The 27,770-nt window shown below is 35.3% G+C and overlaps 1 protein-coding gene and 1 long non-coding RNA gene across 2 annotated transcripts in view; both read left to right on the forward strand.

Moving 5' to 3' along the window:
• The window catches only part of LOC140224119 (uncharacterized), a 643,754-nt gene that overhangs the window by 33,780 nt on the left and 582,204 nt on the right, over positions 1-27,770 (forward strand). The gene's annotated exons all lie outside the window — the stretch shown is intronic.
• On the forward strand, positions 3,238-27,397 carry dome (cytokine receptor domeless). Its single transcript, XM_019054968.2, has 19 exons — positions 3,238-3,628; positions 4,871-5,006; positions 5,399-5,571; positions 6,385-6,539; positions 7,147-7,321; positions 7,850-8,021; positions 8,535-8,680; positions 9,100-9,248; positions 9,513-9,669; positions 10,044-10,199; positions 11,135-11,287; positions 11,891-12,166; positions 12,907-13,065; positions 13,747-13,890; positions 14,165-14,246; positions 14,919-14,991; positions 15,555-15,662; positions 17,450-17,605; positions 18,381-27,397. The coding sequence occupies exons 1-19, from the start codon at positions 3,253-3,255 to the stop codon at positions 18,765-18,767; spliced, it is 3,333 nt and encodes a 1,110-aa protein (XP_018910513.2). The 5' UTR covers positions 3,238-3,252; the 3' UTR covers positions 18,768-27,397.

Below are 27,770 nucleotides of genomic sequence, written 5' to 3' on the forward strand. Positions count from 1 at the left end.
TGGGGCTGTTATACACAAAAGACCCAGCTGTATTCTGCCGAGAAACGCAAAAACGCCATTTTACATTTTTTGGAAATAATGTATCATAGCAGAAAAACTTGTGTTTTTACAGAATTCTTTCGCAAATGCTGTCAAGAATTAACCTGAAAATTTGAATTTGAGGTGCATGAGTAAAACAGTTTTTATTTTATCAAGTGTTAAGTTCCAAAAAACGAGGGAAAATCTTGATGGATTTACGGCGTTCTTGCTTAGGACGAATGTTCGCGGAACTTTACCGAAAAAGGTTCAAAATCAAATGTTGCGGTAAAAAGGTATCATTTTAAGACTCCGCTGCAAAATTCCCCGACTTTTCCCCAACTTTTCAGGGCTGAACAGAATCCCCGGACTTTTCCACATCTCCATGATTTTCCAAGAACTTGTCACCCTGAAGAAATAACCATACGGGCGACAATAGTTGCGACCTTAGCTTTCTTCGAGCGTCTTGCGATCTTCTCATACATTCATGAAGCTTGATCATGATTTATTGAACGGAAACGTAATTCAATAGTGAGCTGCTAAGGAAAAACGGCGTATGAACCTTCAGGCGTTGCCAAATTTCCTTTGATTAAACACGAATTTCTTGGTAAACTTATGAATATTTCTCTTCCAATTTTTCAGAGAATATTCTTTGTATTTTGATCTGAAGTCCCTGAAAATTTCAAGGAAAAAAATTCATAATTTTCCTCATAAATAAACATTTTATCGAAGGTAATTTGGCAACTCTGGAATGTTCATACGGCGTTGTTCCTTAACACAACAGAGTATGAGCTGCCTCAAATCTACGTCGCTTGACCGGAGTTCAAGGACTCTATTCCGTCGACCGGCGTTGTTGAAATTTTAATCAATTCAAAAATCAAACGCGTAAAAAATCTTACGAGACGTCCGAACACTGACCGCGGGAGCCATCGCACATCATACCTTGGCGCTCGAATCGTATATTTATGATTTCTTCAGGGATCCTTGATTAATAAAGTGATTCGCGCCGTTCAGTGGGTCAAGTCGATAGGATAGGTCGAACAAAATTGGACAAAATTTGGAAACTTTAAACGCTTACAACTCCGTTTATACAAAACTTGGAGGTTCTAAAAGGGACTCCATTGGTTTCCTCGTGAAATTTTCTTGTAGGATCTCCTCTTTAAATGTAAAATGTGACGAAATAAACATCGAAATTTGTAGTTTTAGTCAGAAATTTCATGTCCGACCTCTTTGATTGACTTGATCCACCGTGCGCCGGGTTCTCAGTTGAGTTGACCTGGCGTGTGATGTATCGCATCGATTAAGTTGAAAATCTCTGCAGATTTTGACTTTAGAGTCCAAAAAAGGACGACAGCCCCTGCGCCTGAGCCTAAAGAATCGTTCTCATCTGAGACATTTGCAAAATTTAGATAAATGAAAGCAGGATTCTTCTTTGAAAAAATCGTTGCATTCGATTCAGAGGTCAATGTTATTACATCGAATGCAACGTTTTTTTCTCCGGGAAGAATTCTGATTCATCATTTCCCTGAACTGTGCAATTTTTTTGGTCGAGAATGTTTCTTTGGGCTCCTCCGTAGGAGCAATACAGTCCTTTTTTTGGCTAAATATTCAAAATCTGCCCAGATTTGTCACTTACTCCCTGCGATGTATCGCACGTCAGTTTAATTGCACGCCAAGAACCCAGGACGAAACTTATCATTCTTTGAGCATCATCAACGCTTATCAATGCCTTTGGTTTAGTTTTGAATCATGTCTTGATTTATTTTTACTGTGAATGAACTGACACAAAATCTTGGCTGATCCAATTTTCAAGATATTGCATTTTGAAATTTTGATAGTAAATGCAAAATTTCTACTGATTTCGATCCAGTCCTTTATTCATTTGTACATTGAATCCGGTGTGAATCGTTTCACATCGATCGATTCACTTTCTTATTTTTCGTTCGATTCATGTTGACTGAATACCCTCCCTTCGTTGCGTGCAGACTCTTCGATGCTCTTCTTTTTAACTGAACAATTCACCTTCTGCTGCGTCTACAGCAATTGTTGTTACGAATATGTTGTGCGTGCTGATTTCAGCTCATTACATACTTGACTCCGTGAAGGCGTCTTATGTGCGAAAGCAATTCGCCTTCAATTGCGTCTGCGGCAATTGTTGTAATGAATATGTTGTGCGTGCTGATTTTAGATCATTACATACTTGACTCCGTGAAGGCGTTTTATGTGCGAAAGCAATTCGCCTTCAATTGCGTCTGCGGCAATTGTTATTACGAATATGTTGTGCGTGTTGATGTCAGTTCATTACATACTTGACTCCGTGAAGGCGTCTTATGTGCGAAAGCAATTCGCCTTCAATTGCGTCTGCGGCAATTGTTGTTATGAATATGTTGCGCGTGCTGATTGTAGAGCATTACATACTCGACTCTCTGAAGGCGTTTTATGTGCGCAAGTAGCGCTATCTGTTGGAAAACGAACGAAGTAGAGATTGAGCGATCACTTCTATTGTTCTGCAATAGGGTGCTCTAAATTCGCCCATAAAGCGCCTTCAGATATTCTAATATGTAATGAGGGAAGATCAGCACGAACAACATATTCGCAACAACAATTGCAGCGGACGTAGCTAAAGGCGAATTTTTTTTATCTAGTATCAGATATTCTCGAAAAACTTTTAACGATAAACTAAATTTAAATGCAGAATAAAATATACCGCGCTACAAATTCTCAGTCTTGGCGGAAAGTTTAGCCTTAACTTCCCATCAAGACTGAAAAAGCGCTGGTAGGACAATGGTCTTGAAGCCCAAAAAAAAAAAAAAAAAAAAAAAAATAATAATAATAATAATAGGAAAGTGTAGCCTTAACTTCCCGCCAAGACTGAAAAAGAAAAAAAAATGCACCCTGAAACGGTTTGCAGGGGGTGAATCTATTGTACGTGTAGCATTCCCAGTGCTTCGTGACCTACCCATAGATTTAGGAGACCCATTTTTGAAGTGCAAAAAGAAATAAATAAATGAGGGGCTTGGATGACAAGGTGCATAAGTGCAGTTTTTGAAAAAATTGAGTTATTATGATTTCAATTAAATCTAGTCCTAATGCGTATTCTGTGAAAAATTTTCTCCCAAATCCCAATTTTTAAGCATCAAAATGTCTGTTTGAACTTTCTTTCCGTCTTAAGGATCCATGTATATGTATTTTCAAAACCTCAGACACGAATTTCTCGAAGTAACAAAAACTGCACTTATGGGCCCTGTCCTCCAAGCCTTTCACGTGTATAGTTTGGGAAGTGTGATTTTGATCGTGGATTTTTTGTGTTTTTCAGTGACGATCCCTCGCGGGGACATCATCCTGGAGGAAGGGCAGGAGCTGCGGATCCGGTGCGAGCTGAACGTGAACCACGTGGAGGTGCAGGACAAGAACGCCTCGTCGCTCTACTTCGTGCGCAACGAGACGGAGGTGCCCGGCGAGCTGGTGCGCATCCTCAACGAGTCGGCCATCGAGCTCCTGGACCCGGCCCCCAAGCCCTCCGACAGCATCTACTCCTGCCGCTTCCGCCACGAGGACCGCGCTCAGTTCCCCCAGGGCGTCGGCATCTGCTTGAACAGGGTCTCCGTCGGATGTAAGTACCCCCCACCACCCACCCCCCTCACCTCTCAAGACCCATCGGCTCAGAGAGAATTCATGAACGTTTGAACATGGACACTGGAACAACAACCTACAACCTAACAGGGATACTTCACGCATTGCGCGGCGACGCACTGGCGCCTACAAACCTAACAGGGATACTTCACGCATTGTGCAATGCGTGAAGTATCCCTGTTAGGTTTGTAGGCACCAATGCGTCGCCGCTCCGCTTTGTGTTAGGCTCTAATATTTAATTTCGTGGAGTCAGCGTTTTTCAACTCATGATTTTGAAATGTTTGCACACACTCTGTATGGACCATCTCATTTTAATTGATGAAAAAAAAATATAGCTGTTTTATAGCTTCGTATAGCCCGGCTGTATGATTTGCTCCGCTTTCTACCGCCAGCTATATGATTTTCAATAGCCTTCTTTAGTCGGCTGTAAGAACTCCTACGGTATTTTGAAACGCAGCTCGTATCGCCAATTTTTACCAGGGCGATGTGGCTCAGTGATTTTTTATGTACCAAGGTGAATAATGATTGGGGTTCAAAGGGGACAATTGCGAAAAAAGCGTTATGTTTCCGCCGGTGGCCTTGATTTGTGGTGTTTTTCTGGCTAGAAATGCTAATTTTTGTGGTTATGAAGGTAAATTTAGTCGGAAAAATGATTGAAAAGTCCTGTGCAAAGACACAGTACAGTTCCTTCGGCCTGCATTGGTGCGGGAGTACGACCTACCGAGTTACGGAAACGTAGGACGAACGAATTGCGGTCCTACGTTTTATGACACAATACCGGTAATTTTCGGTTCTGCGTTATTATTTCCGCTCTACCCAATGTTCCGTAAGTCCGAACTTAACCCATTTTGGGAGCATGTTGGGTTCTGAACCTTTAATGTTATAGGTCCTCTGGATACCATGTAGCTGTGGATGAACGTTCACTTGAAGATCCGCAGAGGTAACGTGGGACCGTACTATAGCGGTACTGTGTTCCATGAAACAAAGCCGCTGGACTGCGGTTATACGTTACCTTTACGGATCTCCATGTCAACACCCATCCAAAGCTACCTGGCATCTGGAAAACCTTTAACGTTGAAGGTGCTGCACCACATGGTGATGATCAACCGGAATCAGAAACGCATGACAGAATTGATAACAAGAAACTTTTCCATGTTTATCTCGGTCTTTTAAAAATCATCAACGAAGTTGAGTTTTTATCACTGTTTTCTCTCTTTTTCAGTTCGTCCTGGAAAATATCTTGTCACAAATATTTCCTGCATATCCTACAATTGGCAAAACCTAACATGCTCATGGACACCACCGCAGAATTTCATCAAAACAGAATACCAAATAGTTCTTTACGAAGTCGGAAAAAGGTTTGAAATGAATTTGTTTATACCTGCCTCTTTATGCTCCATAGACAGTGAATTTTAATGGTCAAACTAGCCTGCACAATCCGTGCGTCTCAATTTTTGGTAGTTATCATACATTTTTAGTCATATTGTACTGTTGTTAAAGAAAATAAATGAGCTTGAAGGTGTAAATTTTAGTGTATAATCATTAGCAAGTTTTCACTGAGGAAGAATTGGTCTGAGTAAAATTTTAAGAATCTATAATCCTATCGTGAAATTTCTCTTTTCTACCAAAAGCAAATGTCGGAATAGGTAGATCAGGAATTTTAATGTGGTGCACGGTGCTGTCATAGGATTTAATTTTATTCCTTTTCTAAGGTTTGCTATTAATCATTTTATATCTTGCTCCTTACCAGGAATCCTTACTACAAATGCCCCGAAACCACAAGAAGAGAAAACAGTTGTACCTGGAGCCATTCCACCGAACCAATGTACAGGCAGGCCATCGAAAACTACAATATAACCATAACAGGAATCAATTCTTTTGGGAAACACACTCAATATCTCGTTTTCAACAGCTATGAACGAGGTGAGTAAAGTTTCTTTTTCGATTTCTTGTGAATACAAAGCCACTGCAAAAAAAGTTGTTGCAAATTCCGTTGTGCAGTCACCAGAAGTTTGAGCCCTTCATTGATGCCAGAAACCGGAAAATTTGTATTTCTTCTCGTGATGTTGCAAACCTTTTCTTATATTTGATTTTTTCCCTAAGGGCAATGAACCAACAGTTTTTCTTGACATTTCCTCACAGAAACAGGAAAAAATAAATGAATAAAAAATACAAATATTCACAGAAAATTACAAAGAAATATTCTGTTTAGTTTTCATTAGAAAAAGTATAATCAAACATAATCGGAGATTTAAAATACTGCAATGGAGATGTGGAGCCACCTTTATTGCCATCATTACGTAAGGATAAATAAGAAGCGGCTCGAGGGCTGCCTGTAAGATACATAACACGGTGTTCAGGGTTGTATTGTGTAAAGCTAGAATGGGGACGTCGAGTCGACTTTTTCATAATCTAAGAATAAAATTCAATATAAGGTAGCAGCTTTTAATCCGCAATTCATCACGGAACTCTAAATTAAGAAAGATAGATTGAAAAACAAAGCGTAAGGTAATTCTTTTAGGGGGTGAAGACCTGCGTCACGGGTGCGATACTAGGCGGAGATGATAATAAAATTTGATTTTCAGCGTTACATATTTTATGAAAGTATTTTTATGGCCTCTAAAGATCTGAAAGTAGGAAGCCATTAAGTGTGGTTCATAAAATTTTTGTTGCTGTCACCAATTTTACAAGCTTATAATAACAAATTCTTGTCTTTTTTCCCTGATTTTTTTTCAGTCCTTCCTGATAAACCGAAACTTAGTGTTTTAAACAAAACTTCAAATAGCATTCTACTGCACTGGCAGGTACTATTCCCTCTAGAAACATTCCCTCCAGGGTTGATTCAAAAAGTGGAGTATCAACCTCGATGGGAATCACGTGACCCATGGCATGTAAGTAAACAAAATGTCTCAGTTTTTCAAATTCTATAACATATATTTATACCACTTGAAATATCCACTTGAAATATTCGAATGGGTTTTTTTTTTTTTTTTTTTTTTTTTTTTTTTTTTACTAATTAAGTGTTGTGCTTTGTAATACTGTGTTTTTTTCTCCTTTTTTTTGTTTTTTAGTAAATGTGTAAGTCTCAAACCCTGTTGGAATGTTTTATTAGGTACCATTATTATCTTTCAGTATTACAATTAAAAGGCTCCAATACAAAAACAGTGAAAAGAATGAACTAGAGGTCTTAAAGGTATTGATTGTTCGTTATCAAACTAATATCTATCGATGATTTAACTGGGTGAGAACTTAATACGACTCTTGGTGGATTGGTGGTTGTCCGTTTGTTTGCTTTTCACAGTTTCTTGGTTCTGAGCTTTCTCAAACATTCTTTGGAATTCATTTATAATTTTGTCTCCTGTACTCTCTTTTGCCCTACTTTCAAAGACATCCTCCAGTTTCTGTTCAGTTCTGAAGTTTTAATCCCTCGAATTACTGGCTTTTATAAAACTTGGCTGCTCTTGTGCATCTCTTAATTTTTAACTTTGTTTGTTTCAGACGGCTGACACAAGCTCCCTAGGTTTGAGAAATGTTAACTATACGTTTCATCTCACGAACTTAAAGTATGCCAACACGCACTATGATATAAGGGTTTTCATGAAATCTGCCAAAGTGGAAGGTGATTCTCTGTGGTCCGAGCCAGCTAGCGTCACTGTTAAAACCCTGCCTGATGGTTAGTTTTCAAAAATATGTGCGAAAATAATTTTTCAGCTTTTTACAATGGTTTTTTCATCACGTATGCTTATCTTTTTCAGTCGCTTGGTAAGACCAAAAGGTGATCAGAAGCATCAAAATTTTTTTGGGTATCGTTGATGCTCAGTACCACCTTAATCCTTTCATTACTATGAATGCAGTATCTGTACTCAGCAAAATTGAATCTTTTCTGTAGTATTTTCACCATTACTCTACAATCTGCATTTAGAAGTATTCTCATTTGTAGATCTGTCTGTCAAGGAGGATCTGAACTACAACTTAAGCCATATTTAACAGAGTGCGCTTTGATTTCTTTGCTTTCCATTGTCAGTAGAGCGCATGCAGAATCTAGCCTGTCAATGATAAGGTTTAAAATCTATTGGAACTGTTCTTTAGATTTTATATCATGAACTTATTAATCTTTTCAGTTTAGGTATTTATGATTCCTCAAGTCTGCCATTTTTTGACTATTATTTTGAATCCTAATTGCTTTGTGTTTTTCTTTCAGTTCCATCCTCACCACCCAAAACAGATGTTGGCACTTTTGAAATTGTTCCTCGTGATCATCCACACCATGATAGGGATGTCTATGTGTACTGGCAGCAAATTCCTGATTACAGTAAAAACGGAGATGATTTTGAGTACAAAGTAATTGAAGTGAAAGAAGCGGGAATCCCAAGGTAATTTCGGATGAATTATAAATTAATTTATTTTGTAGCTGAGGTCTGATCATTAGCTCATAAAATAATACTATTGATCAAGTAAACTTGTTATGTCCCCATGTAAATCTTATCAGGTTCATTCACAACCAAAAGCTGTAATCCCCAATAATTTCTATTAATCCCACATGAAGCGCTCAGTGGGTTTGGCATATTCAAAGATTAATTTGCTCCCCTCAGCTGAAAATGCAAAAACTTAACTCGTTTTAGTTGCATATCAATGGCTAAAGTTGAATAATGTGTAGCTTGGTCGCAACATTTTGAAAAACTTGATTAAGTTTTAATTCTCAAAAAGAAAACCAGCCAGAATATTGCTATGGAATTTTCCATGAGTATTTTTGAATGAAAGGAGAATATTCTCCGAAATTTTAAGAAATCAAGATTTTTTGTATTCGTTTAAAAAAGTAAAACACGCTTGAAGTTATTGTCCCAATTTGCATTCTATTCTCATCTATATCCGTTTTTTTCCCTCAGAAATATACTGCCAACGTATGTGACCAAAGCCTTTGCCAAGTTTGATAGGATCAGCAACAATGCTCATGAATTCACAATCATCGCCTCCAACAGGAAAGGACGTTCTGTCGATAGCTCCAAAGTCTTTGTTCCCAACAAATTATTCAGTAAGTATCCCAAGTTTTAAGAACTTATTCTGTTGTAGATTTACAAAATAACTACAAAGCAAAGACTGCTGTAGCTGGTTTTTTATTTGATGTAGCCTATTACTATGAGGGGTTGCTTCAACAACACGAACAGGAGTGATTCTACATTTCTCCTCTTTCTACATTAGGCAAAGAAATGAAAACATCCTAATCATAAATTTGTAATCAAGTATATCAGTAACATTATTCTAATTCTTCATCATTGTATAGAAACTTAAATTTTTTGAAAACAGGAGTTGGACTCGAGACAGTATACAATTTAATATAACAATCAAATTCCTTAGTCAAATGAGGGGTCTCAGGTATTTTAGGAGAACCATTCTCCGATGGAATTTTGTTTGTTTTCTGCTTGTTCTAATCTTCTTTAACTTTAATTTTAGTGCCTTCAGAACCTGTATCATTTACCAAGGTCGCATATGATCAAGGCATCTACGAGTTGTCATGGAAAGCATCTAACAGACATCACTTGGTGGACAATTACACAATCTTTTGGTGCGATAACGAAAGAGAGAGACCTTACCAGTGCGAGGTTAGTTTTCTTTCAGCAATTCCATGTAATAAATATTCATGTCATAAGAAATTATTTGTCTAGATTCAGATTTTCATTCATCAACTTGAAATCAGTCGCTTAATACAATGTATCTGCCTAACCGCCATACCAAAATATTTTTTTTTTTTTGGCTTCGAAAGGAAGAGAATTTTGAAAATTGTATTTTCTTTATTTTTGAGCAGATTGAAGGTTTTTCCCCCTCCTAATTCAATGTTTAAATTATGTCTCCGGTCCTCTTTTCAGGGAATTCTACAATGGATTTTTGTGGATCAGAATACATTCATCAAAAATGTCACAGTGCCTGACATCACGAAAAATTACCAGTTTGCCATTTCTGCAAATTCCAAAGATGGAAGCAGTGGTATGGTGTGGGCTAAATGTACAATCATACATAATAAAGGTAAGGATTGATTTTTTACATGAAACTCATTGTTAATCTTAGCGAACTGCCTCACAGGTTGCCCAGCGGTCCAGTTGGACTGTTGTTGAAACTTGACTGTTTGGCAACCCGCTGGTCGCCAAGAGTATGTTGTAGTAATATTTTTTCTGGTATATAATGCTTTTCACAACCATGCAACTCTGTGACAGCTACTAGGTAAAAATTATTCTTGAAGAAATTTTTCAAAACATTGGCTTCAACTTGATTTTAGTTTAATAAAATACTGTAGTTTTATAAAATTATTATTCAGTATTATTTATTTATAAAAGTAATAATTTCATGTTGTGATCACTTGAGTTTTTTAATGATTGTCTGAACTTATGTTTCTCCTCTAGTTATCGGCAAAATGAATGATGTCTGGGTACAAAAAGTTGGCTCAACCTCCATAGAATTAGGTTGGAAATTAGATTGTTCTGGCAGAATCGGTGTTTTGCAAGGGTTCCGCATTTTCTATTGTCCCATCATCAACTTGCAGAATCCAGAATGCACAGGTACTTACACTAAAATTTGTCAAACTTAATTTTGTTCCAGCACTATTTGCTTGTTAGCTGCATCACAAGCAATTACCTTTAAAGTTTCTTCTTCCCAATGAAAACTAAGTACCCCCATCATGATGAGCTGTGATTTCAGTCAATGCATTATCGCCATTTTATGGATAGCAATTAATCGCAATATTGTTAAAAGCAAAAATTGCTGTACATTGCGATTTTCTACAACATTATTGCGACTTTATTAATGCTAATTTTTGTTGAAATTACTGGTGAAAAATTCGGAAGAAATCGAGAAAAAGTTTTTATTTAATACCAATCGGAAGGTAGTTTTACTGTCAGGAAAAAATTGAGTGAAATCTCTCAAATTTTGGTAACCCAAGCGAGTATATCTTCGCAAAGTAACAAAAAAAATGTGCAACTTTATTTCCACAAATTGCAAGTTTTCAATTGAAAAATACTTCTTGAACTTTGCTATTTCTGGCGCATCGTAGAAACAACGTTAGTGCCATCAGTTTCCCTAAGCGGATAGGATATTTTATGCATGCAGATATGGTAGTTCCTTATTGCCAAATGTAGTCCATATGTTAACAGATTTTTTATTTGCTCCCTCAGTCCTTGCATTTGAAAAAAATGTGTAACTCCCAATTAAATACTCTTAATGTTTGAAAAAATTTGTAACCCTGCATTTAGTTAAATGTTCTCTCTAGGAGCATACAAGTAGTGAATTTTTAGTGCGAAGTGAATCATTTCATTTGTCTTTTTTCCAATCACAAATTTTTTAATTCCACACTACGTGCATGTGTGCAAATGTTGCTTTATAATACAAGCTGCTTCTGTAATGTTAAGTCCAAGATGATACATTCATTCCTAGCATTTTTTGATGTAACTCCTGAACATTTGCAAAAAAAATTTCTAATTGTTTTCTCTTTTTTCAGAACCGCAACAAAATACAACTGTAGGAGATCAGTCATCAGCAACTATTCACAATTTAAGACCATATAGAACGTACAGAATATCTGTTGCAGTTCTCACAATTAGTGAAACTGGTGCGCTGAGTGATCCGATCTATGAAACCACTCTGGAAGCAGGTAACATTAAAATCTACTTGTCATCATTGCTTCTTAATACGCTCAATTTGGGAAGGTGAATCTAAATAAGAGCTTAGAAGAATTAAAATTTTCATTATTTTTTTTTTTTTTTAATATGTTCGAGAATTATTTATTTTGCCAACATGGCTATCAATGTTTGAGTAGGATGAAAATATAGCTTGTGAGTACTTCAGCATATCATTACTGTACTTAGTCTTTATCCGAACAAGTGTCCTGTTTCTTCCCATTGAGATGCAGAATTTCATGAAACTTTATTTAATCAAATTTCACAATGAACTTTAATTAAATTTTTTTAAACAGCAATTGACTCAGTACGCCATGAAACGTAGAAACAGTAAACTTTTCATTTTGAAGTTCCAAATAAGAAATTTTACCAGTCAAATTTTGAAGTTTCTTATCAAATTTTAGGATAATTATTGCAGGTTGCATACGCAGCTCCTGAAAAATTGTGGAAAATGGATGTTTCACTTTTCAGCAAAAAGATATCTCACTCCGTGAAATTATATCTTGTATCTCTGTTCTTCCATGATCATAACTGGGATCATGTCATTGCTACATAATTATATTTGTCTCATTTTTCAGCTCCTGAGAAGCCTCCGATGAACTTGCGACTAGGGACAGTCACAAATACAACAGCACACATATCTTGGGACCCTCCTCCTCCTGAATCGCACAATGGGGTCATTAGCTATTATGAAATTAATTATAGTTCCTTAACGTACAACACGTCTTTGAATGAAACTGAGGCACTCCTCATCAACTTAAAAAGTCATAAAGTTTACTCTGTGACTGTTAGTGCTTGTACCAAATCTTGCTCAAAACCATCCGCCAGCTTGAAGTTCAAAACAAATATTGGAAGTAAGTCAATATTTTTGTATGTTTATCTTCTTTTACATTGTTTATTTCTTTTTTTAAACCATGAGACTGGTCAGAATATTTTTTCACACTTATAATATATGAAGAGAGGGAGGAAACATACTAATAATGGCCAGCCGGTTAACGACTGAAACATGTCCCGATACAAAGTTTTATTTTAATATTAAAGAGTTGATATTTTTTAGAAAATTTTAAACTGCTTGATTTCCTTACTTCTCTTTATTCATTGCTATTATCAATATAGCAACAAATTTTCTCCAGCCAGAGCTCTTCTTATCATCAAAGTCGTAGGATAGCTAGACCTATTTACAGAAATCATGAGTCCTATAATATTGTATGGAAGTAGTATTTGCTAGGAGTTGATTAAGGAGTTGAGTATCAATTAAGAAACAGCTTCACTTATAAACGACACAAAGGCTTGAAAGAATTTAGGGCCCTAAGTTCTCTGTCTAATGCAGGTCAAAAGAGATCAGCTTAACTGACAATTCTCTGGTGAACAAAGTAACCAAGCGGTGGTTTTAATAGTTAAATAATAGAAGTCCTCTCGCCCACATGACGTTGTTACTCAAAATTGCTTTCAAGTGTATATACTTTCAAATATTTCTGGGAAAATTGAATTTTTCGTATTAATCAGCTCTGCTTTTGACATGCCAACAAGCTCTCTTAATTTTTAGGAAATACCTGCATTTAATTTTTCAACACATTTGTTCTTTTCTTAACAGCGCCTGGAGAGATACAGCAACCAATCGTAAGGTTCACCAACAGCACCCAAGCCCTTGTTTCCTGGTTACCTCCGGCTCTCAAGGGAGGCAATCTCGATTTTTACGATATTGAAATCAGTGATGATGACAGAAGAAATTCAACTTTCATCATCCGCCAAGGTTTGTATTCGCTAGTTTTTTTATGAAATTATTACAAGTGTTTCATTTTCTCTGAGGTTTTTTGCGTATAGAATTGGATTGCAACAGGCCGAAAGTAACTTGCTTGATTAAAATATTTTCAAAATTGTGCAACTTCCTCTTTTCTTTAAAAAAATACTAATTATATTTGTAGTTAGGTATAAAATTTACATGAACTCTTTCTTCAAAATTATTAATTTTTTTTGTAGAAAAACCATAGCTGTTTGCTACTGTAGACATTTTATTAGATGAAATTGAAGATGCTTGATTAAAACACTTCAGTTGCATTGGTTGGCCTCGGCTAAATGCAATCCAAGTGTCTCTCCTTATTTGTGCCCCCACTGCAAGAATCGAGCTTGTGATGAGCGGAATCTTTTTTAAGGGAGTGCAAAAAGTACATTAGATGTCTTTTAATAGTTGCTTGACTTATATATAACATATTGTAAACCTTGTTCAGAGGATTTTGCACTTAGCATGGTAATGCGTGATCATTGGTGATTTTGGCCTGCACATCTGCTTTATTAAAAGAAATAATCAAATCGTGTTCCTGTTTTATGATTTTTTTTTCTTTTTTTGTTCTTATATATGAAAAAAACTATTTACGATCCTCAGTTCTTTTTTGCCAATAGCTACTTGATTTAAGGTTTAAAATTTTGTTTACAGCTAACAGAACAGAAACCCTGGTGAGCTGTCCCAACGGCAAAACAAAAACGAAAGAAGTCAGAGTGCGAGCAGTCAATACTGATGGCAATATGACGTACATTGGACCATGGTCCTCACCTGGTACCGTTGCATGCATAGTATCAGGTAATTTTTTCTATCTTTATTCCTCTACTTTTTTAGCCAATGCCAACAAACCAATTTTCCGAATGACATTTTTATTTCAATTAGGCTCCAGCTGGAATTATGTACAAGGAATGTGACGTTTAAGTGCTCTTGGAAAAAGAAAGAATGCAAAAGCCACATCTTAAATTTTCATCTCAAGAATCAAGATTCCTCTTGAAATTCATCTCTCCTGATGAACATGGCATTAAATAATTTTTCAGCTCTGCTAACCTTTATTTATATTTTTATGTCGCAGGAATGTCTCCATTCATGTTGGGTCTGATTTACATCTTCTTCTTCACAATTTTTGCTGGCTGCGCCGTCTGGGCTGGAAAAACGTAAGTTCAAACTCATGCTACCAAGAGTTGCTCATAAAATATGTAACACTCAAGGGGGGGGGGGGGGGAGCAGGGTCAAGGAGAACCATTCTATGCCTTTTTGGTTTTATGTGTGAAAGGACAGACATCTATGCCACTAAAGTGTTACGAAGGGGTTGAAAATGCCACTATTTAATGTAATGTATTTATAAATGGCCTTTAAAATTAATAATTTCACAAGAAAATTATTTATCATTGCACACAAGAAAACCTAGTTTTCATTTTTAACTTTCACTTTCATTGAATTTTATCGGACTGGTTTCGAATTTGTGAAAATATTCCTGTTGTCTTTAGCCCTCTCTGAATTTGCAAACTTAAGAGACAGTAAATTTATCTTTTGTCATCAAATGTTACTGTACAAACCATTTCAACCTAAGTGTGAAGCATTTACAAAGAATACCTCAGATTTCAGCTCAAAGGATTCCTTCTCTTCGTGTGTGAGAAGATGAACGGAACAGGTACAGTTAAAAAGGAATGTCAATTATCAGCAACGGCCTTGAAAATTGTGTGTTTTCCTAATAAGATTGATGAAGCCAAAGTGACCTTTACTCCTGAAGGGGAGAGTTGCCTTTAGACTTATCTTAGAACTCAATTTTTAGTCCTAATTTTTCTTTTTTTTTGGTTCTATTTCAGGAGTTGGTACCGCTGTGCAAAAATGAAAGATTTTGATGTGAAACTGCCACCTAGTCTGAATGCCATCTGTGATGTAAGCACTTTTACCTTCTATATTGACATTAAGTCCAAGCTGCCTCTGTTTTCATTCCTACTAGTGTAAAACCTACCCAGCTGAAAATAGATAAGTAGGACTGTGAAGTATAACTCTTGATACTTGTATCATTCAGAATCAAGCCTCTGTTTCAGATACCAACTTATTGAAGGTGTGACTGTCAAACCATTTATCTCTTTTGTCATGTTTAAAACTCTCCTCTCCTATTTTACTGTTTAAAAGAGAACACATCATCATTCCTTGAAGTTTTCAGACTTTGCCTTGCACAGAGAAGAAAATTTATGGCGGTTTCAAGAACTGACGTTGAGAAATTGTCCATTTGAAAAATAAAGTATGACAGGAAGTTTGCAATGTTGCAAATATGTGGTTTGGAGGTTTCGTAATCGATATTCCTATAATTGAATTTAGTGGCAAGGGATGTTAAGACGCCATTAATCGCACTGATTTTTAGTGGAAAATTTATATGATGGCACATCACCTTTTCACTGAAATCAGATCGTACGTTTGATCATTCTGAATTTTTTTTCCTACTTTAAATCCAGGACAAGAACAAGGAGCAGCATGAGTGTTCCTTACCAATGCAGAACTGGTCGGGACATTCAAGAAAAGATGAGCACGCGGCGAAAGCAGAATCTTGTGCTGATGAAGAGGTAAATTTCATAAGTAACAACAGAACATTCACACACCCCCACCCAAGTTTTCCGTCAATCCAATCTGAAAGCTGTATGAAAATTTTTTTTTTACCTTTTGGTAGTGTCCAAAAATTCGCAATTTTTGTCCATTCAATGTCAGTCTGAGTTAAACTTGTACTCGTACGGCTAAAATGCCTCCTATAAATTATAAAGTTTATTAAGAGTTGTTTTGAACTTTGAATTTCATTTTTAGTAGCAAGAAACAATGACAGAAGATACACTGATACAAAATAAAAGGCAGATCATCTGCCTCATTTCATTCGCGCTTACTCATCTGGGCCATCCTGTTACAACCGTGCATAGACTAGTTAACTTGTGTGGTTGATAGGAGATAGTTTTGGACGTATTTGTCCAAGTTCTTGCCCTTGACTTCCATTTTTTAGACAAGTCTTTAAACTTCAGGTGAACTTAATCTAAAATATCAGAATATGATCAGAAATTTTTTAGAATCAGTCTTCTGTTTCTGTTCAAGTTCTGTTTAAAAAATAAGAAAAATATAAAAGAAAATTAGGTAACATCTGATGTGGTTAGGCTGATTCGGATCATATCTGGCCATTTGTGAAATAAAAAACCGGCGCTCCGCTTCGCTCCACGCCGGTTTTTGGGGGGGCCTCGCCCCCCCAAGCCCCCCCAGGACGCGCCCTTTGCGCACGTCTTTTCAGTGTCGTCTGCACATCTAGTTTCTCCTCTTTTTAAGTGTCCCGCGCATCCACCGCGGGAAGGAAGTGTATTTCCCGAAGTGGGATTTTTGTAGTCATAAAATCGTACGTCAGTAAGTCATTGTGTGATCGATAGTTTTCTTCCAAAAACTTTCTTCACCTAACCCACTGTGCGACGCGCAGTTTGTCCAAAATCTTCCTTCTCCTGAACCACTGAGGGACGAAAAGCTTCTTCAAAAACTTCTTCCCCCTGACCCACTGTACGACGAAAATTTTGTCCAAAAACTTCCTCCCCCTGACCCACTGTGCGACGAAAATTTTGTCTAAAAACTTCCTCCCTCTGACCCACTGTGCGACGAAAATTTTGTCCAAAAACTTCTTCCCCCTGACCCACTGTGCGACGATCAGCTTGTCCAAAAACTTTCTCCCCCGACCCACTGTGCGGCCCTGCTCCGGCCGGCTCCCCTCATGCCGCGCACCTCCCGCCTAAAACTTTCAAAGCTCGCCATTTTTAAATGGCTCAGCCGATTTAGCTCAAATTCAATACCAAACCAGTCCTAGAGGAGAACTACCACCCATAAAAATTTCAGCTCAAAATATTTATTTTCGCTCGAGGTATCGAGTGGATAAGATTTAACCTCCCCCCCCTTTCGAGCCCCACCCCTCAAAATCTATCGCCTCAAATTTCAATTTTTTTTCGCAGAATAGTAGTTCTAATGAGTCTCTACTAAATGCAAAAAAATTGGTCAAAATATCTTTCAATGTAAGAAAGATATAATTACTCAAAAATCGAAAAATCTTAAAAAGGCAGAAATACATACATACATATATAGTTAGTTAGTTAGTTACATACATATATACATACATACATATATATATACACATGAATTTGAATGGCATATATTTTCGTGATCTACGACCCGTGATCGGTGCTCTTCACAAGGTCTCGGGTCTGGGTCCGACATCATGGGAGAATGCAATAGTGTATTTTCTTCGGAAAATACACTAATTATTTTCTTCGGAAAATACACTAATTATTTTCCAAGAGTTTTAAAAATCAATGCTTCTTTTCGTTTTTGCTTCCAGCTACTCCTCCAGAAGAAGGAAATTGGCTCTGAAAATGATGATGCTGCAGAGGACTCAGAAAGCAAGCACGAAACAGTCTTTCAAGGGGACAGTCCTACTATTTCTAACAGTGATAACAATCACAGCTCAACTAAATCCGTACCGAAATCGAACGAGGTTTGTCCTTAAGTATTTTTTACTTGGCAAAGTTTTATGAAATGATGTGTGTTAGTCGAGGAGTTTTCTAATTTTGAAGATCTGAAGTTTGTTCAGTGTGTTAATTGCTAAGCTTCCTGGTGCAGCCTTGTTTTATTTAATTTACAGTCCTTATCAAATTGGTATGTAACAAAATCTCAGATGTTAAGAAGAATTCCTTGGCTCCCCTTGAGTCGGCATAAGGAGGCTTGACCATAAAAGATTTATCAAGTTATGATCAAGAAGTTAAATTATTTCCCTTTTCATTGAGGATTGAGAGTGATGTCAGAGGAGGGGCGTATGTAAAACGCACATAGTACGAAATAACGAATTTGAACTTTTGAAATGGTTTCCCAAACAAACTATTTGGATCAATTGATCAAGCTAAAGGCTATTTTTTCAATTTAGATCCCAAAATTTTGAAATCCCATAATGTTTATGGTGAGAAAAATAAGTATGTAAATACATAATAAAAGGGTGTTGTTGGAGGTACACCCATCTTCCCGAATGGTCAGTAATTAATCATTTTATTTTTTTCTCTTGTCAATCAATCCTATTTGAAATGTATGTTATCATTGAAATGGTAATAGAGGTTAAACTAAAACTCTTTTGCAACCCTCTAATAGATTATAATAACATCATTACTGATGTAAAGATACGTGTAAAATATCACCAACATTCACTCAGTGCAACTCATAATAACTATTTTTTCAATTAATTTTCTGCCATTTCTGTAATTATTATTTTCTTTTTCCAGAATTACTCGGATAAGAAAGATGTTGGTGAGGGCTCCACATCTAAAGGAAACTCATCAGATAGAGATCTGACATATTGCAAAGTTGGAGGTGGCTACGTTTCGATCGCCCCTATATCAGGACCTTCATCTGCACCTCAGCCTGCTCCAACGATTATCGAGAACCCATATGTTCCCAATCACTTTGAAAACCCTACTGTCAGCAGTTACGTCAAAGCCTTCAACATACCAAACCCCTCACAGCTGTACTGTCGAATCGGTTTAGGTCCTCCCGATATGCAAACGATGCCTGATGCTGGAACAAAATTACTCCTGAATCCTGAGCCGAGGTATGTCACCGTCGGAGAGAGCATCAAGTTAAACAGGGAAAAGAATTCCGTATCAACTTAGAAAGTCTCACTTACCGTGTGAGTTGAAATTGGTTTTATAATTGCCATGTTCAGTGCATCTCAGGCTTCACCAGCAAATTAATCGATCTTGATTTTTTATTTGATGCTCATCTGTTTTGCTCAAATTTAACTTAACCTTGTACAGTTCTCTAGCAAAAGCTCTTTTATTTATTTTATGTTTTTCCTGATAAAGTTCAAAGATTTTAGTTGTCCTTGAGATATGAACGACCCTACTCCAATAGTCTTTTTTCGTCTTTTTCTTACCTAATGATCCGATCAATGTTCATTCTTCTGCCAGAATGACTTCAAGTAGGATCCCTTCCAAGCAGAAATATTTGGTCATGATCGTTCAGTACTAGCTTCACTCTTTCAGGCTTCTTGCAGATACCGAATATGTGTGATCAGTGGACCACCAGACAATGTGCGGATTTAAGCAACATGATGTATGTTTACTCATAAAAAGGTCTCATAGATCAAGATTTGTGAAAGGAAAATTATTGGAAGTAACTTCTAACTGAAATATTAACATTTTAACATGCATACAATCAAACTCCCTGCTCATGCAACAAACCATAACCCACCGGAGTTAAATTGCACACTAAACAACTTAAGGGGAGAGAGGAACACTGCTGTTGAAGTGTACAATTTGATTCAAGTAGACTCTTGCTTCTCTTGCGAGTAGGAAATTCAAATTTTTTGTAACCAATGATAAAAATGATAAAATCTTGGTATGGAGTTGATTACATAGAAGAAGATATTCCAGAATGCTTACATTTGTACCTTGCGTAATGGTCCACTCTGCACCAGTCATGTATGATGAATCCTTGACAGCCTGGTCGACACGATTATTGTGTTCTCATTGGCTAAATTACTGGGCAATAGTAACATTATTTTTTGGTTCAAGAATAAACCAATTGAAAAATGCATCTAGGAGTGTACCCCAAAGTCAGCGACAGTTACTGTTAAAAAATTTAAAGAACCACTCTACGTTTTTGTGGTGTAAAGATAACCAATGTATACTTTATACATGCAAATAAATGCGCTCATAAGTTTTAAAAAGCAAGTTACAAAGTAAAGTAGCTGTGTCGATCAGCTATCAACTTAGTTATTTGTACTAACTAAGTGACCAAATATTTCCATAGCATGTTGGTTACAATGGAACAGTTCCCTTTTTTTTCTTTTTGAAATGACCCAGTTTTGGAGACGAAAAAGTTCTATGAACGAGAATCATGTAATCCTTGTTAGAGGGTTTTTATAGTTTCGATTTTTTTATTCTGTTTTATTTCATAATGATTATTTTTATTTTAGCTTTCTGCAATGAATCTCTTGTTCATATTTTAACTCTGATGTTTTTATTAGTTGTATACACAACACAGAAGTATACGTATGTACATTTTTGTATATTTTTCTGTTATTATTTTCAGTTTACATGTTGTTCAAATTTCACTGGGTGAGCACTTGGTGAGAAGAGCAGTTGTTATATTTCTGAATTAATGTGTATGCTTTTCACTGTCTATAAATGTGGGGAAAAAGAAATGAAGGTCATTCAAAGAGACGACCCTACAACAGTGAAAACATTTTTTGACATGTTTATCATTTTCAAATTTGAACTTTGTTTTTTCATGATCATTGCTCACAAATTCAGAACTCCTATACAAATTTTTGCATCGTGTGAAATACATACTATTTTTTATTGTGATTTTACAAGTATGTTCAAGTCATAGAAATGTTACTTATTTTTTTAATGATTTTGAAGCTAGCTTCTTTTTTAATCGATAAATTCCGGCTCCCAACTTTTATCTTTCATTTTTACATCAATCCACAGAACTGTTCAAACTACAAACACTAAAAAAAACTCTAAAAATGATTCATTGAATACGATTGCATACTACTTGTTCAGATTGTATCCGGCAGCAGGGTAATCCTGTTTAGCCCTTAGTTTTCTGTGCTATTTTTTACTAAATATTGTCTTTCGCCTAATATGATCCATCTTTTCAGTTTGATTATTATATATATATCCTTCTGATCAGTCGTTTGGATGTAAATCAAGTGAAGAGTTTCAAATTCTAAGTGTGAATTGTCATTACAGAAATTTTTAGAAGTTAATGATCAATTCATCAGTGAATCAATGTTGAATCTCAAGTAATTGTCTGAATCATATTTTTCTGAAATATTCTGTGATTATCTTCCTTTGAGTTCCTCTGTAATGCAGACCCATGTCCAAACATTTGGCCTCAGTTGTATGATTTTACAGTCTCTTTAGTTTTAAAGATTTCCCTCTTACACGCAAATCAGCGTCTCATTTCAAGGTGAATCTGTAGTAAGAGTAAGCAAACATTCAGATATTGAACAAGTTTTTCTAAAATATTGGTTTTGCTTTGAAGTTGTGTCGAAAATAGAATCAATCACGTTTAGAGGCACATTTCAGCTCTTTCTCCCCAAAAAAATCCAATTTGCAAACCCTAAAATAATGCTAAATGTATGCAAACGAAAAAATCAACTGTAAGATTCGATTATTCGAATGTAGTATTTCACGTTTGTATACTCTCAGCTGTATTTTAAGCTTTACAACATAAACACTTTAGTAAAAAACAGCTGAAGTGTGCTTCTTTGAGTAATTAACTTGGTTTTTTTGTTGCTGAAAGTTTGAAGTGTAGCAACATTTGTTCGAAATTTTCATGTTTGTTTACTTTTGGTGTAGACTCAACTTAGATTTCTAAATCAGTTACGTCATTTTCTGTCGATCAATTCATTACTCAATTATCAATATTTCTGATGAAGCAAATTAATTATGTAGTTATTAAAATAATTTATACAATTGCTCATTCATGAAGAATCTTACATATTTTGATTTAATCTCAGGTTCCTTAAGAGGAGATTAATGTTTCCTTGTCATTAAAAAAATGCATTTAAATTTTAAGATCTAAAACTTTTTGCTTGCTTAATGTCAAGCATTTTAACCTAGTCAATTTTGTGCTGAATTGAAATCAAATGTGTATCAATATTATAATTTTATAATTTTGTAAATGCTGTACATACTTGCCCCTGTTCTGTAAGTATAGTACAATAAGAAATTTTCAGATTAATCCTTGCTTTTAAGTTATGAATTTGTGTAATCAAGCTTCGAGCAAATTAATGAAAAACCATGATCAAACATTAAAATATGTGGAAAAAAAAATAGTCGGAAAAAGAGATAGGATAAGTAGTCTTAAGGGCTGCTTCTCAAGATGTTGTGATAATGTGAAAAAAACTCCAAAACACAGGGAATATTTACTGATATAAAAAAACGTACTGCCATGAAATGAGAAGTAAGAAAGCTCAAATAGAATCTATGTTCCATTAATCGATTTATTCCATCCGATAATCAATGTATACATTCAAATAATCAGTTTTTTTTTTCTCAAATTATCAATTTATTGCGTTTGATAATTAATTTAATCACTCAAATAATCAGTTTTTTCTCTAAAATAATCAATTTATTCATTCAAATAATCATTTTTTTTCTTTTAAATAATCAAGTTATCATCAATTCTGATTATATTCAAGACAATGTATATGATCGCAAGTCAATATTTTTTCCTAACTTCACATATTCAAATATGTATTTTTTCAAAAATTTCATCTAGCAGATTGTCCTAGAAAAGAAGGCACAAATTTTTTAAAAAATCGGGAAATTTTTAAAAAAGCGCTGATTTCTACTTTCATCATGAGAGAGGGCTTTGGAATGTCCAAGTCTCTATACTTCTCTATCCAACGGTACATGGGTAACAACATATTTACTTTCAGTATACAACCTATTTCACCCTTCTATTTTTTCATGGTTTGTGTTTCTTTCTTGGCTTATAAATTTTAGTTTTGATTTTTGTGTTATTTTTATGTCTTCATACTGTGTTCATGCGCCATTATCATTTTGTTTTTGTTTTTTATTCATTACTTTTCATGTAATTGTATGAAATCTTTCAGTGTATTTTATCATTTATTTTGGACATCAGATTCTAGCAGATGTATTTTTTTTTCTTCTTTTTTTATCACTGAATTGGTTGTGGAAAGTTGCTGAAATCAGAGCACTGACCTCCAGTAATTCAAATTGTTAGCCACACATCAATCCTAATTTAAAATGCAGGATGTTTTAGGATTTAAAGTTAATTTACCGTCAATTGGGGGTTTTCCCCCTTTTTTTTTCTTAAGTCTTCAACTAAGACTAAATGTTTTTCTTGCTTGATGAAAAGTCTCAATTAATAATTGCAATGATTAAGATAATAAAAAAGTAAATCAAAATTTCAAAACATTATAAAAAAATCATTTCAATTTAACTTGCTACCAAAGCTACTATTTTCCCCAGTAAAATAATTTTATCATTAGTCTAATATCCTTACAACCACCAAACATTAAAGGTTTTCTGGAAATTAATTTTATTACAAATACATGCATGTACCTCTAGTCTCCTTTTAGCGTGACAGTGGCCAGGCATCTCTTAGTATTTTGGTTGGGAAACTTTTTGACAGTCTAAGCATCTTGCTCAGAATCAAAGGATTCTAGAACAAAGGTCCACAGGAAAAAGAAAAAGGTTTCATTTTCATCGAAATAGTTTTCTACCAACAAATTAACCACTAATCCTGAACTCCTTGAATTTTAAAAACGTAAAGTGAAGGTCATATTAATGGAATTTAGGTCAATTCAACCTCTTTCAATGAGATGAATATGCAGATCTCTACTCTTGGGCTACTAGTGAAGCTAATCCTGTTCTCTCCTCTTTGAAATAAAAATCAATTTGGCTCACCAAATTTTTTTTGGAATGCCGATTTTACTGTCTGCAGAAAAACTTATGGAATATCTGTGTACTCCTAAAAGTTTATTGTTAAATAAGAATTTTTGTGCAGATGGATTTTCTGCTGTTGTCTACTATTTTAATTTGTTTTGTAAATATTAATTTGCGTCAATGGCGCTGCATTAGTTTTCTGTGTATATAGTTTTGGATATTAATTATTTATATGTTGTGAACCATTAACTGCTTAACTGTTCAAGACTGTTTTTAATGTTAGTGTGTATATGAACTGGTAGTCAATGAATGTCTGTCTGCTCTGATAGTTTTGTATCTAGAGTACAAATCTTATGTTTCATGAAGGTTGTGAAATGCACATGCTGTAATTTGAAGACAGGTTTAAGTCTTGTTGGAAATTGTCCTTTAACGAGGGGAAAACTTTTTAATTTGAATTGGAATGAAATTTTACTTGCAAGCATGCTCTTGTCCAAAATCTTTTCAGAGCTGCATCCTTGAAGTTTTACATCACTACTATGATTAGAAAAGTGAACCATGTAGTGGAGGGAATACAAGTTTGTCGCAAATTCAAAAAATAATTTTCAAGATCAAAGTTTTTTATTGAACAAATTTTAATCAGAGCTCTTAATTTCAGACTAACTTAACTCAATGCTGGCTTCTCAATTTTTTTTGCACTTAAAGTGGTATTCCCAACAAGAAAGGTTCTGTGGCCCTCATCTTGACGATGCTAATGAACTATGTGCGATGGCCCGGGATCGATTTTCAATACTTCTATTTAAAATACTTCTGTAAGGTTTTGCCTCAATTTTGGAGTCAACAAAATGAAATATTGATAGCTAAATGCAAAAAGTGTGCATCTCAATTGCAACGATTAAAAATTTCCAACTATGTTTCACTTCCTGCAAGAAAAACTAATCAAAACTGTCCCTCGCAATTTTGTGTGACTTCCAGAATAAGCCAAGAAGATTCACAAAAAATTCCCATAGAAATTGTGGGTTGGTTTACCTTCAAAAAAACAAAAATAGCCAAGATTTAAAACATCGTTAAAGGAGTTGTGCACTTAGTCATCAAATGCTCTCATTTTGTCAACGCACTGCAGGACAGTTGTATCAAATTTTTGCAGCCTCTATGGACAGAACTTCTCAAACTCAGAATAATTTTTTGACACCTCTTTCTAGTACTTAAATAATTACTTTAACATTTCTCTAGGAGTTCCTCTGAGGAAGTACCACCTTTTTCATTTGACCAGTAGAGTTAATTTTTTTTATTTATTCGTATAATGAGCAGGCCTCCAATCTGCAAGTATGTGTGAAATATCAATCTCTCTGAAGCTCTTTATTTTTGTACTCGGCTTTTTTTCTTTCTTTTTTCTTTGTTATTTTTGGATGATCAACTTATAATCAACAGTTTTTCACTTTCCTCCACAGCGAAGGAAATACATCATTTTAATGAATCTCTGCTCAATTTTACAAGTGGAGCTTATCAACGGAATCCCAAACCCTGTAATGTTAATATTAGTCCAATGACACTCTCATTTTGTCCATCCAGATTTCAGGTCAGCTCTTTCTGCAGGAGCGTTCTGTGGATTTTCTCCATTAGAATTTAACTATTTTCCTCTTGTCTCACTAATATATGCATCACGATTTTAATCGATTATGCTCATTAATCGAAGCCTAACTTTGTAAGCTAAACTCGGAGGCAATAAGGCCAATAACTCTACTTTTTTGTCAAACCTGTCCTCAAAATTGATAGGTTCCTCTTTAACATTATTTCTGACGTCACTTTTCTTGAATTGAAACTGAAAGTGATTCTAACTTACAATTAATTAAATGTGAGAATAAGCTGTATGACCCCATTTCAATGGCACCAAATCAAAAACGCTATGATTTTTCTTCACCTTCTTCATTATTGCACTGTGGATGTGGAGTATTTCATGGGTTTACCATGAAATTATTGATAGTTAATCAGAACTAAATTAAAATAGGTAACTTTTCAAGTCTGTTCAATATTGACCAAGAAATAGACACTCACCTGTTAAGTGCTCAAAGTGACAGTAAGAAATAAATGATCCGCAGCGAATATTTCTTTAAAATTATCTGAGATCTTCCTTGAAGATCATACTATAGCACTTGTCAGAAAATTTGGCAGTTGCTTACTTTTGACTGTGAAGCGCAGTAGACTGTTTCAAGTTTCTGTGCACGGCAGCGGCGTTGCCTGCGGTTAGTCCTCGATGGCAATTGGACAATTGCAACACAGTCGCTTGTAAACGGAAAGTAAACAACTACCAACTTATCTGAAGCGATTTCTATCAGCTCATGAATTGATTTTCGACTCAGCAAAAAATATTTTCTCCGAAAGTGTATGCAACCTTAACAATATTTTAAGAGAAATTCCGTAACTTTTTTCTATTTGTAGAATTTTGGCATCTACTTTTAAATAGATTTATTCCCATAGCTGTCTATGAGAGTCAATGAGGAAGGCTAAAGATGGAGAGCGTTAGCGATTTTTGCCCCATGGAATTTCCCCTTGAATTCAGTTGTTACCAAATTTTTTCCCCCTCGCCTTCTATCCATAAATTGCTCAATCAAGAAACGAAACGTACCTTTATCCAAATGGGAAAAAATTGATAATTTATTTTCAATTTTTTTAGAAATATTTTCTTTTTTAATTTTTAGTAGACTAATATTGCACGCATTTTATTAATTTATCATCGTGTCTTCATTTATATCTCATACTTGAATTTGTTTCATATTTATTTATTTAGGAGGTATAAATCTGATGTTTAATTTTTTTTCCAACTTTTCGGGCAACGGCCACATTTTACCTCATTCTTAAATCACATCCTTGTTAGATAGATGGGCCTAATCTCTATAATGAATTTATGGGAAATTTTTTTTCTCTTTAATTTTTCTGGAAGAAATAGAAGTACAGCGAATTTGATATTTGGGTCGCACTAACTAGTGATGATAAAATGTATACTAGTTGCCTCTTGCGCATCACTGATGGGACCAAGGTGGAAGAGATCGTGGTGTACATCAACTCTATGGATTATAGCAACCACAGTAGTGCTGTAATCTGCTATGCCAAGAAAGAACGCCTCATGCGCCCTCAGAGATCGCCATATTGCATTTGATAAAATTCGAATTTTTAATGAATCTCGTAAATACTTTTCATCCAATTTTCTCGATAGTATTATTACAATTTTATCCAAAGTATTTAAAAGTTTGAAAGAAAAATATTCATAACTTTCCCCAAAATCAAATATATTATCGGAGAAATTTAGGGAACGTTCGAACGTTCATACTTCATGCATTTATTGCTGACCCATTAAGGGCAACTTTTAAAAAATTGTCCTGCCACTTAGAACTGACCCGTTTCTTTTTTATTTTGTCTGAAAAGCGTATCTGACATGGCTGTAAGATTAGGAATGAAGTTGCCGTTGTCCTTAAGCAAGATCTGATGAAGCCAGTCTCCTCTGTATAAAATGTAGATAGCTAATGCCCAGTTGTTGTTTTTACCTGTTTTCTCTATGTTCTTCTTATTTTGTACATTCTTGTATATATTTTTACATGGTGCTTACCTAAAATTACAGTGTAATAAGAAGTTCTCTATTCTCTCAATTGTAATCATCGTCAAAACGGATTTCCACTATATTTTTATCACTGTCATTATTTTTTACTCTTTGATCAATTTTGTTCTCAATTAATGATGATGATTTTAAACTTCTTGACTGAAGAATTGAAAAAAAAAATTGCATAAGATTTGGAAAATTCAAGGCTTTTTCGGTCTTGCTTTTAGAAACCTACTAGTTGTTGTTTTCATACTTTTATCAATAAATTGATCTATTATAATTTTGGTTGCTCATTCAAACTCATTCTATCTTACCTACCTCCTATCTTTTTCTCTCTTCACCTCTCTACTAGTTAAGATGAATTCAATAGATCTACGGACAAAAACTACCTCCTTGGTTTACTGCTGCACAGCTGGTGTCTTAAGAAGCAATAATTATAGTTATCTACAAATTTTGTAAGAAACGGAGTAATAATGTGGGGCAGTATTAATATGGTAGAGTCTATTAGAGTCGCTGTATACTGCTGTAGTCAATCCTTTCTACCTGAATGGTCATTTCTAGCCTCTCATTTGCCAAGCAATGGGAACCATTTTGAAGTTTTCAACACTGCATCCTATGGATTCTGGCAGTGTCGCAGGCTGCAAATGTATTTG

This window comes from Bemisia tabaci, chromosome 2 (genome assembly GCF_918797505.1).
Source record: "Bemisia tabaci chromosome 2, PGI_BMITA_v3".
Lineage (NCBI taxonomy): Eukaryota > Metazoa > Arthropoda > Insecta > Hemiptera > Aleyrodidae > Bemisia > Bemisia tabaci.

Bases quoted from the DNA above. Each gene is read 5' to 3' on its own strand.
- dome (XM_019054968.2), top strand. From the start codon at position 3,253: ATGGGCCCTGTCCTCCAAGCCTTTCACGTGTATAGTTTGGGAAGTGTG. The intron at 5,572-6,384 runs GTGAGTAAAGTT...ATTTTTTTTCAG, and splicing joins TTTCAACAGCTATGAACGAG to TCCTTCCTGATAAACCGAAA. The intron at 9,249-9,512 runs GTTAGTTTTCTT...TCCTCTTTTCAG, and splicing joins AGAGACCTTACCAGTGCGAG to GGAATTCTACAATGGATTTT.